At 42.1% G+C, this 19,693-nt stretch overlaps 1 protein-coding gene across 3 annotated transcripts in view; it reads left to right on the top strand.

The window, feature by feature from the left end:
- The first annotated feature begins 73 nt into the window (after window positions 1–73).
- CUL4B (cullin 4B) overlaps window positions 74–19,693 on the top strand; it is a 49,486-nt gene continuing 29,866 nt past the window's right edge. Inside the window, exons 1-4 of one of the 3 annotated variants that reach the window (XM_016943303.3) lie at window positions 74–453; window positions 1,229–1,308; window positions 15,259–15,801; window positions 17,834–17,949. In XM_016943303.3, the coding sequence (XP_016798792.1) occupies window positions 1,242–1,308; window positions 15,259–15,801; window positions 17,834–17,949 (726 nt within the window). In that variant the 5' untranslated portion in view covers window positions 74–453; window positions 1,229–1,241. Of the gene's footprint in view, window positions 454–1,228; window positions 1,309–14,368; window positions 14,514–15,258; window positions 15,802–15,959; window positions 16,106–17,833; window positions 17,950–19,693 lie in introns of those variants that run through there. The other 2 variants (XM_009439581.4, XM_009439584.5) reach the window with 2 other exon arrangements.

The following is a 19,693-nucleotide window of genomic DNA, read 5'->3' as shown; positions in this document are numbered from 1 at the left end:
TGCGCCACCCCTCCCCATGAGGGTGACGTCAGCACTACCCAATTGTGAAGACACAATCCCTCCCCAGCAGTTCAGTTTAGAAACTGCCAGTCTTGGTATAGAACAACCTAGGCTTATCTGTTCAAGTCCCATAGGTAGTATTATTAGAGAATAACCCAGGCTTTGGGAACTGTATAACTCTGAGATCGTTTGAAATTTTCGTTTTGTTTTTCTTTTGGCTCCAACCAGGCCTCTGTTGTTAGACTAATGGGGTTTCCCCTGCAGAGATTGGTCAGCTCTGCAGTCTATCATCCCGGAAGGTGTTAAATACACAGGAAAGCCAGCCTCGGCGGGCAGAACCTAGCCCGAAAGGGCGGGCATGCTAAAGTGTTTTCAAAAGGTCTTCCCAATCCTCTGCTTTAGACAGCTCGGACCTTAGATAGAAGAACACAACGGATCCTCCAGTGACTGACGGTGAACTAAAATGCCCTTTTGAGATTTCGGAATGTGGGGAGGATCTTGTTTAGGAACTTATTGAAGGTGGACCTGGTTATGTACCTGGTTATGGGTCACAAGACCTAAGCAAAGCCACATTTTTAGGCAATTTTAAGTTATTCTCAATGTTGTGCTAGGTTTCGTTATTCCCAAATATTTATAAGAGGTATGTTAAAAGTTACAGCCTTTATTCACCTGTGATGCGGATAACTTAGGGAAAAGCTCGTTAGAGTCATAGTTATTTGTGGTGAAGATCCTACCCAGCAAAGTGGTGATCACAAGATGGCCTTCAACAACCATAGCACTGCAGCTTAAAGAAGAGGCAGGAACAGAAGAAAATTTGTGACTGATTCAGATCATAAGTGAGATAGTACTTTGAAGAACCTCCAGAAATAGCTGGAGGACACTTTGAGGGGAATCTGTTTTGTTGACATTCAAGCCCGTAGGAGTTCAAGCCATTGTAATTTAAAATGGCATGTCAGGCTTCCAATTTAAGAGAATCTTAGCAAATGTGTTTTCCCTGCCAAATCAGCTTGAAATGACAGAAGAAAAAAACAAGTAAAAGAATAGCACTAAAATTGCAAGGGTTAGCAAGGAAGGATGTGATTAGCAGACCAAAATTTTGATAATTTCCTTGAAGATATGGAACAAATAGGATAAAATTGGCTGGGAAACCAGAGTCAATGAATTCATAACACTATACAGATATGGGAGAGGACTGCTGGAAAAGTGAATTCTCTGTTTTCTATCGTAGACCCAAAGGACGGATGATGTCACAGTCATCTGGATCAGGAGATGAGAATGATGATGAGGCTACTACCTCTAAAGACGATGGTGAGTAAATGAACTAGTAAAACTCAAGAGTTAAGTCTAAATAATTGTTAACAGGCCGGGCGCGGTGGCTCACGCCTGTAATCCCAGCACTTTGGGAGGCCGAGGCGAGCAGATCACGAGGTCAGGAGATCGAGACCACGGTGAAACCCCGTCTCTACTAAAAATACAAAAAATTAGCCGGGCGTGGTTGTGGGCGCCTGTAGTCCCAGCTACTCAGGAGGCTTAGGCAGGAGAATGGCGTGAACCCGGGAGGCGGAGCTTGCAGTGAGCCGAGATCGCGCCACTGCACTCCAGCCTGGGTGACAGATCGAGACTCCGTCTCAAAAAAAAAAAAAATTGTTAACAACATGTCTAGGAAGCTTGAGTAAATTCTTATGAAATTATACCTCAGGGCCGGGTGCGGTGGCTCACGCCTGTAATCTCAGCACTTTGGGAGGCTGGGGCAGCGGGGGGCAGGTGATGGGGGAGGAGGGGTTGGCGGGGAGGACCACCTGAGGTCAGGAATTCGAGAGCAGCCTGGCCAACATTATGAAACCCCGTCTCTACTAAAAATACACAAATTAACTGGGCGTGGTAACGGCACGCGCCTGGAATCCCAGCTACTAGGGAGGCTCAGGCTGGAGAATCGCTTGAATGTGGGAGGCGGAGCTTGCAGTGAGCAGAGATTGTGCCATTGCACTCCAGCCTGGGCAACAGCGGGACTCCGTCTCAAAAAAAAAAAAAAAAGAAAAAAGAAAAGGAAGGAAATTCCTCAGAACATCTAGCGTAATGAAACAATTAATAAAAAAATTAATAGCAAGGTAGAAACAAATTTTCCCAGAGAAAACTGGGATCAGGGGATGGTGGTCAAGAGAGCACTCCTGCTTTTACTTTGTTTTTGTTGCTTTACAGTGAGAATGAATTCATGTAATATTTTGGCAAAAACTTTAAGGTTTGATAAAATTTAGTGTTGCTAAGGATATGGGGCAGTTAATGGTCATTCAGAAGGTGGGGATCATATGTTGGCACAACATTTTTGAAGGGTAAATATGACAGTGTATCGAAATTTTAAATATACCTTCCCCTTGACCCAATTCTACTTTTTCAAATATATCCTCAGAAATACTTTTATACATGCACAGATTTATGTTACAAGGATGTTCATTGGAGCATGTTTGTAGTCACAAAAATTGGAAATAACCAAATGTCCAAAAATAGGGGAATGGTTTAATACAATATGGTATATTTTTACTGTAAAATAGTATACAGCCCTTAAAAAGAATGAGGTAGATCTCTATATACTGTCATGGACAGATCTCTAATATATATTAAGTGAAAAAAGCAAATTGTAGAGCTATATGTACAGTAATTATGCCATTTGAAAAAATACTAAAGCTTCCTATTTGTATATATACAAGTATATATGTACATAAATGCTGAGGAAGGTGATGCACCAAATTTAACAGGTAAAAGACACTTTTAATTTTATTTTATTTTTCTTTTTTGTATGCTTATCTGACCACCAACACTTACACTTTTTATCCTATATTCTTCTATATTGTTTAAATTTTTCTTACAAAAAGAATGTTTATATATCATTTGCATAACTAAACAGAACTGAAACGTGACCATTAATAGAATGTAAATAGTATGTAGAACTTCCAAAACACTAATAGTTGAAAAAAGAAACAAAGGAAATTGTCAGTCCAGCAACGTAAGGTAACAGAAAAAAGCAACAACAATAACGTGTGATAATTAGATTTTTTTAAGTGATAGGAATATGTATCCATATATAGTATACTATGTTGCCCTTAAAAATAGTGAGGTAGATCTGTGTGTAGTGACAAGGAAAGATGTTCATGATATAATATTAAGCAAAAAATAAAGTCACAGAAAAAGTTATACTGTGTGATCCTTTTTTAAAAAAAAGCAAAAACTGCATGTTGGTTAAGTGTATAGAAAAAGATCTTTAATCAGTAAACTTAACTGAGGTTACCTTTGGGGGCTGGTTTTAGTTGGGGAACAGGGACTGAGTGGAGATTTCACCTTATTTTGTAGTCAAAGGTTGTTGAGACCTGGACATTTCTTTTCTTTTTCTTTTTCTTTTTCTTTCTTTTTTTTTTTTTGAGGAGTTTTGCTCTTGTTGCTCAGGCTGGAGTGCTATATGGCATGATTTCGGCTCACTGCAACCTCCGCCTCCTGGGTTCAAGCAATACTCCTGCCTCAGCCTCCCAAGTAGCTGGGATTATAGGCATGCACCACCACACCCGGCTAATTTTATATTTTTTAAGTAAAGACAGGGTTTCACCATGTTGGTCAGGCTGGTCTTGAACTCCTGACTTCAAGTGACCCACCTGCCTTGGCCTCCTAAAGTGCTGGGATTACAGGCATGAGCTACCACGCCTAGCCAAGACCTGGACATTTCTAACTGTACCTCTGGTTATATTACTCCCTTCCATATTTGATGCCCTTCAGTGGTTACCCATGACCTACTAGATAGAATCTAAACTCTGGAGGATGACATACAATATTCGCCATGATCTGAACCCACCCCACCTCTCTGTCTTCATCTCTCATCATTCCTCCACAGGCCTACTGAACATCAGTCACACAGCATGGTAATATGGTTGTTCCAACGTATCTGCAGGGAACTGGCTCCAGGAACCCTGCAGATACCAAAATTGGTGCATATTCAACTCCCACAGTCAGCTCTGCGGAACCCACAGATACAAAAAGTTGGCCTTCCCTTTACAGGTTTCCAATCCTGCAAATCCTGTATTTTCCATTCCTGCTTGATTGCTGATGTGGAACCCGCCCATGCAGAGGGCCGACTGTATTTATTGAAAAAATATGTGTATAAATGGACCATCACAGTTTAAACCCCAATTGTTCAAGGGTCACCTGTAAACAGTTGCCTAAATGAGCCATGATCTTTCTCATGCCTCCATGTCTTTGCACACACTGTTCCCCTTTTCAAGTAATCCATAGATCTCTAGATCTCACTGTCCTGATACTACAAATTAAGTTTGGATTTGTATGATTAATATACAGGTTACAACGTTAAGTCCCCATATTGTGGACCATAGAGAGTCCATTCTTCCACCAGGTTGGAGGGTGCATCCCCCGCCCTTGAGTAATTTCCAGAAATCCACAAGGTATGCTTAAATGTTACAAAAATCAATCCTAGTTGTCATTTGTTATCTCTGCCAGCTATTCTTTCTGCATACTGTCATGGTCTGCCTTCAATAAGTCACCACTTCCTGTCTTGAAACTTTTTTTTAAAAAACCTTTTAGTTTTTTTAATTTTAAAAATTTCTGCAAACACTATGGCGACTTGTGTAATTTTAATACATACAAAAGATGTATGATGTGTAATTTATGGAGCATAATTATTAAATAAACATCCAGGAATCTATCATCTGTGTGTAAGAACTAGAACATTACTGATGCTTTTGAATCTACCTAAATTCCCCTTCCCTAAATTTTCCTCCCACACTTCCCCTAGAGCAATCTCCTATCCCAGATCTTATATTAATTATTCCCCCCACCCCACCCCACCCCCTTTTTTTTGTTATCTCCCTGTGTTGCTCAGGCTAGTCTCAAACTCCTGGGCTCAAGCGATCCTCCTGCCTCAGCCTCCCAAGTAGCTGGGACTACAGGTGCATGCCATATCACCCAGCTATTTTCCTTCTATACTTTAATACCTTTATCATATTATATAGCTGCAAGTTTTTCTTATTTTTGAGCTTTATTTAAAAAGTTATCAAATTGTAGGTATTATTTGGTGATTTGTGTTTTTCACATAACATTGTTTGAGACTTATGCACATGGCTGTAATTTATTCATTGTTCAATGCTGTATAGTATTTCATTATGTGACTACACCACAATTTATTTAGCCATTTTCTTATCAAAGAATATTCTCTTGCCATCCTTTGAAGTCTGCATGCAGACTAGGAATAGAAAATCCTTAGCATGTTCTAAATCACTTTCTCCTTTGTGCCATGTCTCTGTTTTTAACAATTAGTATATTCAAATGCAAGGACTGGCAATTTTTTTTTCTGTTAAAGAACTAGTAGGAACTATTTTAGACTCTGTGGGCCATACGGTCTCTGTCAAAACTCTAAACTCTGCTGTTTTAGCATAAAAGCAGCCACAGAAAATACATAGACAAATAAATATTGCAATGTTCCAAAAAAACTTTATTTACAAAAACAGGTAAAGGACAGGGTTTGGTCCATGGGCTGTGGTTTCCAAACCCTGCTGTAGTTCATCTCAATTTTTGTAGTGTTGCCCAGTATTGTGGTTCTTATTATCAAGTCTGCCCTTGTCTTACTTTGCACGTGTCAAACCCTATTCTCCCCCTTTGTGATTCTCACCTCCTATATCTAAGAGTGAGCCTGACTTTTAAATCCAATTCCTGAACCAGTGTGGCTCAAGGCAAGAAGTGTTATCTGTAGCCACAGCTCCAACAGCAAGTAGGGTATTTGAGTAAGATTTGGTGCTAAGAGGCCTAAGATTGCTGTACCAGACTTGAGATTGGGATGCTGCCTTCATTTCCTTCATTAGCTCTTCAGAGTTTCTGGTTAGGACTGAAGTTACACTCTAATAACTAGTCTCCTTGCAATGTCCTAAATGTGCCTTACTCTCTCTTCCTTTAGGATTTAAATGTGCTTCCTATCTTCCTTCTTTATGCCCCCTGCTCCCTTTCACTCCCTTTGCCTGGCTAATTCCCACTCACTCTCGGGGATTTAAATTGGATTTCTTTCTCTGGAAGCTATTCTTAATTCCCTTCCTCCACTGCACCCCACCTCACCCTCCTAGGCTGGGCCAGGTGTCCCACCTCTGCGTTCTCATAGTGGCCTTTGTCACTCTGTCTTGTAATTGTCTGCCTTACCCACCAAATATATTACTTGGTAATAGAAACTTCCCGGCTGGGCGCGGTGGCTCACGCCTGTAATCCCAGCACTTTGGGAGGCCGAGGCGGTTGGATCACAAGGTCAGGAGATCGAGACCATCCTGGCTAACACGGTGAAACCCCGTCTCTACTAAAAATATAAAAAGTTAGCCGGGCGTGGTGGCGGGCGCCTGTAGTCCCAGCTACTCCGGAGGCTGGGGCAGGAGAATGGCGTGAACCAGGGAGTCGGAGCTTGCAGTGAGCCAAGATCGCACCACTGCACTCCAGCCTGGAAGACAGAGCGAGACTCCGTCTCAAAAAAAAAAAAAAAAAAAAGAAACTTCCCTAAGGTGAGTGATAATTTAAAAGTTGGGCATTTAGGGATAGCTCTAAACCTACATTGCCAGTTGAGAATGGAGGGCAAGGGTTGTCTTTGTATACTAAGGGAGTAGATCATGATGGGTCTGCCGGCAGGGTTCCTTCACTGTTTTCCTGGATTTGGCCAGGAGAAGCAGCCAGTTTCTACCTCTTGTGAAGATCAGCCACTGGCTGAGGGTCCAGCCAGAGAATAGACTGATTCTCTAGAACAAGATTGCCACCATATCCTTAAATGTGCATTGCCGGCTGTTTTGTCCTACCTGCTTGATGGTGGCCTGAACTGCATGCAAGCTTGGTCTCCTTTTGGGCATTTTGATTTGGCTTATCTCAGTAAAGGAGTTATTTTCTTATTCTTCATTTTTTTCTCTTGGTGAGTGGAGAGTGAGAACGTCTTTTTCTAACATGTCTACTACTTGAGACTATTTTATGGCAAGTCTCCTTACGAAATTGTAAACTATGGGAAGTGCTGTATTTGGAGTCAGTGAAGAACTGGACCTAATTAGGTCTGTGTGCTTTGTGACTTTAGCAAATAATTTTAACTTCCTTTGCTGAGCCTATTTCTTATCTGTACAGTGGGGATGGTACTTGATCTATCTCACAGTGTGTTTATCAGGATAAAATAAGATTGTATGTGAAAGTGCTTTGAAAAACTGTGAAATCAACTACAAATTGAATTTTGTGTTATTCTGTATTCCCTCACGGCACCTAGCACCATGCGTTGCTGAGAGTATTTGCTCAATACATTTTTGTTGAATGACCAAAGGAATTGGAGAGAGAAATAATGCTGTTGGTGGGAATAAAGGGCATTTAGTAATAGAAGCAGGAAAAATACATGACTTGGTAATAGAAACTTCCCTAAGGTGAGTGATAATTTAAAAGTTGGGCATTTAGGGATAGCTCTAAACCTACATACCCAATGTCTGCTCTCTGCTTTGCTTATAAAAAATATTTAAATTTTCTTTTAGTATGATTTTGGCAGCTTAGATAAGCTGTCAAACTTGATTAGGTTTTAAATATGCAGTCATCAAAAAGCAGGATTGGCCCTAGGCAATACTGTGAGGTCAGCAAAATGTACTCTCAGAAATCTTTCCTTCCTGGTTGGTAACCTCACCTCTCACCACTCCCTATTGCAGTGGCTTCTTCTAGTTCTGTTTACCTCCAGTCTCCTAGGACTTTCCTATTAGCTTTTTTCCTCCAAGAGGCATTCACCTTAAAGGGTTAGGAACTAAGACTCCTTGGCTAATTTGCACTTTAAAAAAGGATTCCTAGAGAAGGAGGCAATGTGTTATCCAAATGAGTGAATAAATAATCATGAAATTTCAGGCATTAAACGGAATACAAGTGCTTATCAGCCCCATTCAAATCACAAGACATACTTACTTCATCTACAACTATGGTTTCTCAAACTTGGAGGTATGTAGAATTTCCTGGAGAGCTGTTTTTTTTTTTTTTCTTCAGAGTCTTACTTTGTCACCCAGGCTGGAGTGCATTGGCACCATCATAGCTCACTGCAGCTGGAACTCCTGGGCTCAAGCAATCCTCCCACCTCAGCATCCCAAAGTGCTGGGATATGCCAGCACATACAGCTAATTTTTTTTTTTTTTTTCCGATAGAGATAGGGTCTCGCTTTGTTGACCAGGCTGGTCTTGAACTGGCTTCAAGCAATACTCCTGCCTCGGCCTCCCAAAGTGCTGGGATTACAGGCACAGGCATGAGCCACCGCACCTGGCCAAGAGCTTCTTAAAAATACTGATAATTGAGGTCCTCCTCACAGAGATTCTGATTGAATTGGACTGACTAGGTTTGGACCTGGGTAAAGATTAAAAAACAAAAAAAACTCCCAGGTCATTCTATTGTACAGTGAGTTGGGAACCCTGGATTTAAATCTAAATTGGCACTGGGTGCAGTGGCTCATGCCTGTAATCCTACCACTTTGGGAGGCCGAGGTGGGCGGATCACCTGAGGTCAGGAGTTCAAGACCAGCCTGGCCAACATGGCAAAACCCCATTTCTACTAAAAATACCAAAAAATTTAGCTGGGCATGGTGGCGCACACCTGTAATCCCAGCTACTTGGGAGGCCAAGGCAGGAGAATCACTTGAACCTGGGAGATGGAGATTGCAGTGAGCCAACATTGTGCCACTGCACTCCAGCCTGGGTGACAGAGCCAGACTCTGTCTCAAAAAAAAAAAAAAAAAAAAAAAAATCTAAATTGGCCTTGTCTGTGAGAAAAAGAAAAGCTGAATGCCATTAGATCAAACATTGAGCAGGGTGGGGTTGGAGGGACTTTGAGAGACATCAATAAAGTAAACAGAATGTTAAAAATAGGCCCATGCCATGGCACATCAGCTCGCCAAATATATATATAGGCCCAGCAACTCCATAAGCAAGTCCTTGGCAGCACCCAAGGGAGAAGTCATCTGTGGCTGGTCTGGCTCCCCACTCCCAAACCCTCAGAGAAAACAGCCTATCTCTAACTTTTAGTCCTTAAATCTGCTTTCCAGATGGTTCACAGGTATGACAGATAAAATCTCTGAGCTAAGGAACGAAGTGCTTGAATGGTTGATGTACCAAGTCAGTAACTTCAGGTGATGTAAGATAAACAATTTCGCTAAAAATATGAAATTTGGCTAGGTGCGGTGGCTCACACCTGTAATCCCAGCACTTTGGGAAGCTGAGGCAGGCAGATCACCTGAGGTTGGGAGTTCGAGACCAGCCTGGCCAACATGGAGAAACCCCGTCTCTACTAAAAACACAAAATTAGCCAGGCGTGGTGCTGCATGCCTGTAATCCCAGCTACTTGGGAGGCTGAGGCAGGAGAATCGCTTGAACCCGGGAGGTGGAGGTTGTGGTGAGCCGAGGTAGTGCCATTGCACTCTAGCCTGGGCAACAAGAGCGAAACTCCCTCTCAAAAAAAACCCCAAATATATATATATATATATATATATATATATATATATATATATATATATATACCTATACACACACACATACATATGAAATCTGTGTTATCTATTTACATTTTACTTAGCACATAGGTTCAGCACATGTTATTACTTTCCTTGCTTTTATATAGCAATCTCAGGATGGGAAACGGATGAATTCACATTGTGTAGTTGGATTATTTTTGCTTGAGCTTTGGCCTCCTCAGCAGCCCATTGGTGTTGATAGCATAACAAAGCCCTTATTATGATACAATCTTTACTATCTCAGCATTGCTTAGTTTGCCTTCTCTGTACTTTCCTGCTTCAAAGATGATCCTTCAGAAAAGTGGATGAAGAAAATGGACTGCCTGGGCCGGGCGCGGTGGCTCACGCCTATAATTCCAGCACTTTGGGAGGCCAAGGCGGGCGGATCATGAGGTCAGGAGATCAAGACCATCCTGGCTAACATAGTGAAACCTCATCTCTACTAAAAATACAAAAAAAATTAGCCGGGCGTGGTGGTAGGCGCCTGTAGTCCCAGCTACTTGGGAGGCTGAGGCAGGAGAATGGCATGAACCCGGGAGGCGGAGCTTGCAGTGAGCCGAGATGGCGCCGCTGCACTCCAGCCTGGGTGACAGAGCGAGACACTGTCTCAGACAAAAAAAAAAAAAAAAAAAAGTAAATGGACTGCCCTTTACCTAGCAGTTTTTTTTTTTTTTTTTTTTTTTTTGCACTCTGTCACCTAGGCTGGAGTGCAGTGGTGCAATCTCGGCTGACTGCAACCTCTGCCTCCCGGGTTCAAACAATTCTCCTACTTCAGCCTCCCAAGTAGCTGGGACCACAGATGTGCACCACCAGGCCTGGCTAATTTTTGTATTTTTAGTAGAGACAGGGTATCGCCATGTTGCCCAGGCTGGTCTCAAACTCCTGGCCAAGTGATCCACCCACTCTGGCCTCCCAAAGTGCTGGGATTACAGGTGTGAACCACTGTGCCCAGCCGTTTTTTCTGTTTTGTTTTGGTTTGGTTTTTGCTTTTTTTTGTTTTTTGTTTTTTTTTAATGCATTCTCAGAAACATCTTCAGATTCTCCTGGGCAAGCAGTCTCTCCCATTCCTAAGGAAAATCCCACCCATTGGATAGGAAGGCTTCCAGGAGTGTCTGTCTAGTGGCAAGCCACTGGTATGAGATATCTGGAGAGGACCTAAAGCACCCCAGATGGCTATAACTGTATGGCGTCCTACATTACACATCTTGATTCCCCAAGCACCCTGGGGAATCCCTGTGATCAAAAAGGGGAAATGGGTTACACTCTGCCTTTTTAGGGAGATGTCCACAGAAATAAAGGAATTGACATTGTAAAAGCTAGCTCCCTGTCTTTGTTTGTATTTCTTCCTTTACACATATACTTACCTTTATAAACAGCTTGGTTAAAGGTGGCCAATAATAACTACACCTCATGTGGCAACATTGTAAAGTTTAATTAATGTTTCTAAGGTATGAGTTGAACTCACAAGATGAAAGATCCTAAATATGGAATATGTGTTAAGTGCTCAGTCTGGTTTAGTCTGATAATGGCTATAATTGTATGGTGTCCTACATTACACATCTTGATTAGTGTGGCTCCCGTGAGTTCAACCTTGAAAATGTATTTTAATGTTGAGAATGTGTTTAACGTTGATTGGCAAACATTTGGGTGTACAGAATATACGCTTATGTTCTTCAACTAGCCTCAATTAGTTGGTTCTTGATGTAAAAGATATTTTACAAACCAACTTGGAAGGTTTTTGGTTTTTTTTGAGACAGACTCTTTCTCTGTTGCCCAGGCAGGAGTGCAGTGGCACAATCTCGGCTCACTGCAACCTCCACCTCCTGAGTTCAAGCGATTCTTCTGCCTTATCCTCCCGAGTAGTTGGGATTACAGGCACCCGCCAACGTGCCCAGATAATTTTTGTGTTTTTAGTAGAGATAGGGTTTCACCATGTTGGCCAGGCTGGTCTTGAACCCCTGACCTCAGGTGATCTGCCCGCCTCAGCCTCCCAAAGTTTTGGGATTACAAGCCTGAGCCACCTAGCCTTGTTTTTTGTTTGTTTGTTTGTTTTTTGTAACAAGGTCTCACTCTGTCACCCAGGCTGGAGTGCAGCAGTGTGAGCTTGGCTCACTGCAACCTCTGCCTCAGGTTCAAGGGATTCTTTTGCCTCAGCCATTTGAGTAGCTGGGATTACAGGTGAACACCACCATGTCCGGCTCATTTTTGTATTTTTAGTGGAAACGGGGTTTCACTATATTGGCCAGGCTGGTCTGGAACTCCTGGTCTCATGTGATCCACCCATGTTGGCCTCCCAAAGTGCTGGGATTACAGGCATGAGCCACCACGCGTGGCCAGATCTGTGCTTTTTAAAACCAACATATAACTCAGAAGACTGAAGGGCTTAGATAACCATGTGAGATAGGGAACTATTATTACTAGAATGTAGTTAAATATTAACAGGACTCAGCTATCATTTAGGTTAGTAGAAAAGTTTATCTTTGTATGGCAAAAGCAGCTTTCTCTTATCTTTATGTCCATTCCCTTTCAGTTGCACTAATATTTGTAATTTTTTAAAATGGCTAGCACTTCATATACCCTCCTAAAGATTTTAACTACATGAATTAGAACAACCTTGTTCATTAAATCCTGAAAATGAGTCAGTTAATCCTCCCTTATAAAGACACAGCATTATTTTATTCACATGCAATGAAATACTCAATTCAATAAGCATTTACCCTGCATTTACAGTGGTTCAGCATTTTGTGAACTGTGAGACACGATAAAGGAAAGTTCAATGTATTAAGGTGTCTTTCCTGGCCTTAAGAGTTTACTGTTTCTATTTGGGCAGCAAGAACTATATGGTAGGCCCAGTACTTTGGGAGGCTGAGGCAGGCGGATCACTTGAGGCCAGGAGTTCGAGACCAGCCTGGCCAACATGGCAAAACCCTGACTCTACTAAAAATACAAAAAAAATTAGCAGGCGTAGTGATACATGCCTGTAGTCCCAGGTACTCAAGAAGGCTGACGCACAAGAATCGCTTGAACCCGGGAGGCAGAGGTTGCAGTGAGCCAAGATTACACCACTGCAGTCCAGCCTGGGCGACACAGCAAGATTCTGTCTTCAAAACAAAACAAAATGAAAAAAACTATGTGGTATATTCAAAACAGATAGGAGTGCTTCCATCTGTCTCCTTTCAGGCCCCTGTCTCCCTTCTCAGCGGTTCTAAGTTCCATTAGAGCCTTGCTTTCAGCAGGCTGTCATCAAATAGCAATGATATTGTCTAATAATGCCAAAGGTTGATTTGCATTTTAATCAGGGACTTTTCAAGACACAAAAACAAGTGGGCCTGTTTAAACAAAGTTAGAAAGTTGATTTATTTGCAGGGTTCTGATTCACCTATCACAAGGTATACCATACAAGCTGCTTTTACTCCACTCACAATCCTGTCACCCCTGGTTTGTAAAAGCTCTGCTTGCTGGATTGTCTCCCTGCTATCTATGATCGCCTACAGAGTAGACTCCAAATTCTAAGCTTGGTGTGCCAGGCACTTTTGAGCCTCATCTTCCTTACTCCCAGCCAGACATCCTACTTCCCAGCCTCACTGCACTTTCCATGTTTCCATAAACAGGCCTGGCCCTTTCACTCCTTGCTTTGCCCTTGTTTCCGTTCCCCAGAATGCCTTTCATCCTGTTCCCTCTTGTCTTTTTGGCAACTCCCACTTTGAGACACAGCATAAACATAATCTCTGTAGAACTCTTCCTATTCCAGATTTCTCCCAAATTTCTTGTTTTGCCTCTTCTGACAGCACTTTGTATATATGTCATATTATTGTTATGGAAATTAGTTTTGAAACTATCTTCCCCTACTGGCTTCTCAAGGGCAGAGACCTTGCATAGTCTTACCATACATGCTAACTGAATGCTTTTGCAGTTAGAATGATCAACAGGTTGGCAAATTTAGTTTTTGATATTGTGTTACCTCCCTCTGAGAATGCCCCAAGGTTAAGTAAAAACTCCCAACAGGGAACTTACAAGGTTTATTGTTGCTAATTTAACCAAATTTAAAGATTTTTTAAATCAGTAATCAATTGTAAAGCATGGGGTCATGAAACACATTAGTAGAAAACACTGACTTTTGCCGATATGGTTCTAAAATGTCTCCTTTGGGACAGCGTGTAAACTGAGATTTGGCAAAAGAAGGAAGTGGGTCTTAGCTTTGTTGGGTCTATAAATTACTGAGTTAAGGACTGATAGAGTGGGGGTTAGGACGATCCTGGGCATAGTGCTGGGTGGGTGAGGGGTTAGTTACCTTTCCATTTCTTCGCCTTAGAATACACCCTTAATTTGGCCAGCCAGCTTAGAAAATGCTCCTGGTAGTAAGATAAAAGGATTTACAGCTACATGAAAGAGAAAGGCATCAAAATTCAGGCCTTATTCAGCCTTGGGTCTGTGGTGCCTTGAAATAAAAGAGAAACAATTTATACCGGCACCGAATTAAAAAGTCCTTTTCTTCCTATCTTAGCTCGTTTTCTTCTCCTTTCCTATCTTAACATAGGGACATTCCTCTCCAGCAGCGGGCATAATGGCATGATTATGTTTTCCTCTATTTAGGGTTACTCCCCTAGCCTTGCAACCACTCCTTATTCTTTTATCTCTTTCAAAGTTTCTATTCTCCCGGACCCTTACGTTTTATTCCGTCCCTCCCTCTCTCCTCCTCTTCCTCCTCCTCCGTTTTCCCAGCTAGCTCACTCCGCCCCTCGCCGTCACTACCTTCCCTCCCCCGAGGCTCCTTCCCGCTCCTCCCGCCACCCCCCCACCCCCTCGCCTTCAGAAAGCTCCAATCAGGAGCTCCGAAGGTGTCTCGAAGGCCCGCCCCCTCCTCCTATCCACTTTTCTTCCCCCCAACTTCTCCCTCCCCCCTTCCCCCCCCCCACTCAAGTCCTGCGGACCTGGGGGCTTCGGGATCTGGGCGCTATGAAAAGTGTCTGCCCAGTCACTTCCGGTAAGGGCGCTGCGGCGCGAAGCTTCCCGCGGGACCGTTAAGGAGGGAGTGGGAGTTCCCGGTGGGCCAGGGAAGGAAGGCGCTGCCAGGAATGGGGATCGCGAAAGGGAGCGGGAGCAGGAGCGAACTAGCGCGAGCGTCTAGGGCACTTTAGCCGCCCCTTTCCAGCCGCCCCCTCACGCGCGAGCTCCCCCGCCCCCCGGGCGGCTGCAGCGCTTCCCTCACCCCCACTCCCTGAGGTTGACACCGCCCCTCCCTCGGCGCCGCGTGACCGGAAATGGCGCCATCTTTAGCCTCTTGTGCTATTGACAATAACAAGCCCTGGTTCTTTCCCCCTCCCCCTTTCCCCCAACCACAGCCTCTCCCCTCCCAGGGAGAGGGAGAAAAGGAGGAGGAGCTGCAGCCTCACAGACTCGCTGAGTCGCTCCTGCAGAAAGGGGGGGAGAGAGATCGAAAAGCAGGGGAGGGGGACGGCACGGCCGTTTACCTGTCTGCCTCCTCATTCGCTCTCCCCCCTCGTTCTGCTCACTCCTGGTGTCAGCCTATCCGCCTTCCCAAACCCTCCCATTCCCCCGGTGTAGCCCCCCCTTCACTTTCCTTCTCGTCCTCTGTGTTTCTCCTCTCTTCTTTCTTCCCTTCCCCCTCTAGCATTGCTACCTTCTCTCCTACACGCACGCAGGCATATAAACGTAGGTTTTTGATGCTCCTCTGCCTGTTGACCCCGCTATTTTCATGTTTCCAACAGGTTTTTCTTCCCCCAGTCCCTCAGCTGCTGCTGCTGCTCAGGAGGTCAGATCTGCCACTGATGGTAATACCAGCACCACTCCGCCCACCTCTGCCAAGAAGAGAAAGTTAAACAGCAGCAGCAGTAGCAGCAGTAACAGTAGTAACGAGAGAGAAGACTTTGATTCCACCTCTTCCTCCTCTTCCACTCCTCCTTTACAACCCAGGGATTCGGCATCCCCTTCAACCTCGTCCTTCTGCCTGGGGGTTTCAGTGGCTGCTTCCAGCCACGTACCAATACAGAAGAAGCTGCGTTTTGAAGACACCCTGGAGTTTGTAGGGTTTGATGCGAAGATGGCTGAGGAATCCTCCTCCTCCTCCTCCTCATCTTCACCAACTGCTGCAACATCTCAGCAGCAGCAACTTAAAAATAAGAGTATATTAATCTCTTCTGTGGCTTCGGTGCATCATGCAAACGGCCTAGCCAAATCTTCTACCACCGTCTCTAGCTTTGCTAACAGCAAACCTGGCTCTGCTAAGAAGTTAGTGATCAAGAACTTTAAAGGTAACCAAGGCCAAAATCCATAATCACCTAATAAGGATTTGACACTCGAGGGGTCACGTGCTCTATTTATGTTAATATATTAAACAGTTTGGAGGTGGCCTAATGTTTTATGCATAATCAATGAGGTGGAGGGGAGGTCCTTTTTTGGTGGAGGGTTCATTTTCCGGGGGTGGTTAGGATCCTTGTGCTGAAGCATACACCGGGTGTTTCTGTGCAGTATTTTGAGGTCTTTTTCAACCTATTGTATTTAATCTGTTATTCCTTATAACACTGACAATCGGTATGATTGATCCGGATTTTACAGGTGAGAAATTTGTATTCCAAAGAGATTTATTTATTTCAGGTGCATAGCGAGCCTTGGCATTGCTGGGATTTTTATTTTTATGCTTCAGTAGGCCACATTATCCAATGCCTAGAAATGCAGGTAGCAATAGTGATCTTTTTATGCTCAAATAAGATTTATAATTAGATTTATACTGTATTCATTTGGAAGGAATATTTGAAGAAAAATTTATGTTCTCTGCATTTCTTTCCAAAGGTAGGGTTTGAAAGTGAAAAACATTGTGTATACACAGAAGTAGTAACTCTGTGTACCACTAGTCTAAAGATAGGAACAATTACTACATCTATTTTTTCCATCACTAAAATGGATTTTAAAGTATCGACCTGCAGCTTTTAGGAAAATTTGTTCAGACCGTGTTTGAGATATGTGAGGAGAGTATTATGAATACATTGAGGCAAATATAAACAGCAATCTTTAAAAATGTATTTGAGCTGAATTAATTTTTATTTGTTGAATGTGTTTCTGTTTTTCTGACTTACTTTTTCAACACCCTTAACTGCCAGGTAATCAGTGCTACAGTGTTTATTAAATAGAGAAGTAAATGAATGAACTTAAGTAATATATATGAGATAAGTGCTTTGTGGCTGAATATTAGTATTGAGAAGATTAGGTTCTCTATGCTTGTGTTTTTAACATTGTGTGGAAATCAGGAGTATGCTCTATTTTGTCTCAAGCAGAGGGCTATGGTGTTGTCTATTTTTAACCCTTTCTTTTTTATATCACTACCTTCCCATACCCAGGCTCTCAGTTTCTGATTTAATAGTAGAGCTTTCTGAAGTCAATATGAATTGTAATTGACTAACGTTTTCATTATTTCACTTAAAAATATATGGATTTTGTAGCTAAAGATTTTTAAATGAGTTATGATCCTGGTTGCATTTTCAAATTGGTTTCAGAGATTTTTTTCTCTCCCTCCTAAAATAAAAGCATATTATTAAGGCATTTGGATGTTCTAATTAAAACTTTTTTCCCCCTACTCATTGCTAGTCAGTGAAGTTTAAAGCCTAGAGTAAGATGTTTCTTTCTATTCTGAAAATGCAACATGGTTTCTGGAGTCATTTCTTTCAGTCTTTAAAAATTTCACTCTGCTCGTAAATGTAGTTTAAAACCTGAGTTAAGATGTTTCCATTTCTATAGATGCTGCATAAATTTGGGGGTCAAACAGACCTGAATTAGAATCCCAGCTTTGCCATTGACTAGCTATGATGACCTTGGGCAAGCTTACTAAATGAGTTCCAGCCTCAGTTTCCTCAGTTGTAAAATAGATTCCTCAGGGTATTGTTGGGAAGATTAAGAGGCTTATAAAGTACCTTGCACATAGACAGTACTTTAAATCTCAGGTTAAAAATTCATGTCGACTTAGGTTTTACACATGATGAAATAAGATCAGGATTGTTATTTTTTATGGTCATTCTTGAATTTTTATTTTTTTGAAGCAATACAATCAATAGGAGAAAAACCTCACCTTCAATTTTAATAGGTGAGTCAAAATGACTTAAACAGTATTATGGCATTTCAAATTTTATTCTTTATATTAAGCTTAAATACAGTGGTTACTTTAATGATTAGGTGTAATAGTTATAAAGATCACAATTTACCCTAAAAATAGTAATGCTATTATATTTTATGAATCTTTGGTTACTGTATCTGACATGGTATTCTGATACCAACCTTTTACATATCATCTAGATAAGCCTAAATTACCAGAAAACTACACAGATGAAACCTGGCAAAAACTGAAAGAAGCAGTGGAAGCTATTCAGAATAGTACTTCAATTAAGTACAATTTAGAAGAACTCTACCAGGTATGTATTAATATGCATAACCAGATTTGATTAACATAAATTGAGGTGGGATGTATATGGATTTTGCTTTCTGAAATAGGTTCTTAAGTAGACTTTTGGTTCCCTTCTAATTTTAGTTTCTCCATTAATTGATGAACTCTATAATTAGACCACGTATTCTCACATAAACCATGGGTACAGTCATACCGGTATAAGTTGTGCTTATATTTGACCCTCCTGATAAGAAATTACAGTTACGTGTACCTTGGTGTAATAGAAGTTCTACCTATAATGTAATCCTATAGCATGAATCCCAAAGATGATTTCTGGTGACATGTCATTCTATTGTGATAATTGTTTCTTAGTTGTGTTACCTACCCATAGGAAAGGCCTCAAGACATGCAGATATTATTCATATCCTTTATTCTACCTCCTTCTTAATAGTAGACTTTGCCATTTCTTTTTCTTGCTCTTTACATTTTTCTAATACCTGGGCTACAAGACGCACCTTAGCCCAGAAATGAGTAGCAGTTTGTAGTCCAGCAGCTTAGTCTGAGGTTCAGATTCTTTACTTAGCAAATGGGTCCTTACACTTAAATATAATGTTAAGGGCAGTTCCTAAGGGCAATCCCTTGCTACCAAGAAATTTTTCCCTACTGTGTATTTGACACACAACCAATTCAAGAAGTTACTTTCATTAGAGTGTCAGGGATTTGGTGTTAAAAGATACTTCAGGCCGGGCACGGTGGCTCACACCTGTAATCCCAGCACTTTGGGAGGCCAAGGCTGGCAGATCACCTGAGGTCAGGAGTTCAAGACCAGCCTGACCAACATGGAGAAACCCCGTCTCTACTAAAAATACAAAATTAGCCAGGCAATGTGGTGCATGCCTGTAATCCCAGCTACTCATGAGGCTGAGGCAGGAGAATCGCTTGAACCCAGGAGGTAGAGGTTGCGGTGAGCCGAGATTGCACCATTGCACTCCAGCCTGGGCAACAAGAGTGAAACTCCATCTCAAAAAAAAAAAAAAAAAGATACTTCAGAGTACAATAGCTTGAATTTTTGTATTGATGAGTACCTTGTAAGAAATTATGTTGGTTTTATTTATCAGTATTTGTATATTTTAGTTGCAGAGCTAGTATGGTGATGGGTAAATCCTGGATTAGGAGTCAGAAGATGGGTTTGGGATCTAGTTTTGACTGCTGTTACCCTCATAATCTTGGGCCAGGTGCTAAAGCCCTCTCAGTTTTTTTTCCTGTTTTTTTAAGAGATAGGGGTCTTGCTATGTTGCCCAGGCTGGTCTTGAACTCCAGGGCTACAGCAGTCTTGTCACCTCAACCTCCCAAGGTGCTGAGATTACAGGCATGAGCTACCAAACCCAGCCGTCACTCTCAATTTAAATTTCCTCCTCTCTAAAGTAGAGGAAATAATAGTTTGCCCTACCTATCTCACAAGGTTGCTGATAAGAATCAAATGAGATATTTGTGGAAAACGCCTCCAGGCACTATAATCTTACAAATATAAGATGGTATCACGAGTCAGACTTTTTTACAAGCCACATTATAGCTTCTTCACTTGTAGCATGTCAATTGAGATCACCAGTTTCTGTTACTGTGAAAATTAGTACACGCAAAATACTCAAATCAGTGCACAACACATAGTAATAATGCCGTGTAACATTATAAGCATTATAATGCTATGCAAATGTCGGCTAGTAGTTGTAGTACTAAGCTATTACTTAAGAATAAGCCCATTTCATATGGCT

The sequence above is a fragment of the Pan troglodytes genome, chromosome X (genome assembly GCF_028858775.2).
Source record: "Pan troglodytes isolate AG18354 chromosome X, NHGRI_mPanTro3-v2.0_pri, whole genome shotgun sequence".
Lineage (NCBI taxonomy): Eukaryota > Metazoa > Chordata > Mammalia > Primates > Hominidae > Pan > Pan troglodytes.
This window is presented reverse-complemented; position numbering and strand designations above follow the sequence as displayed.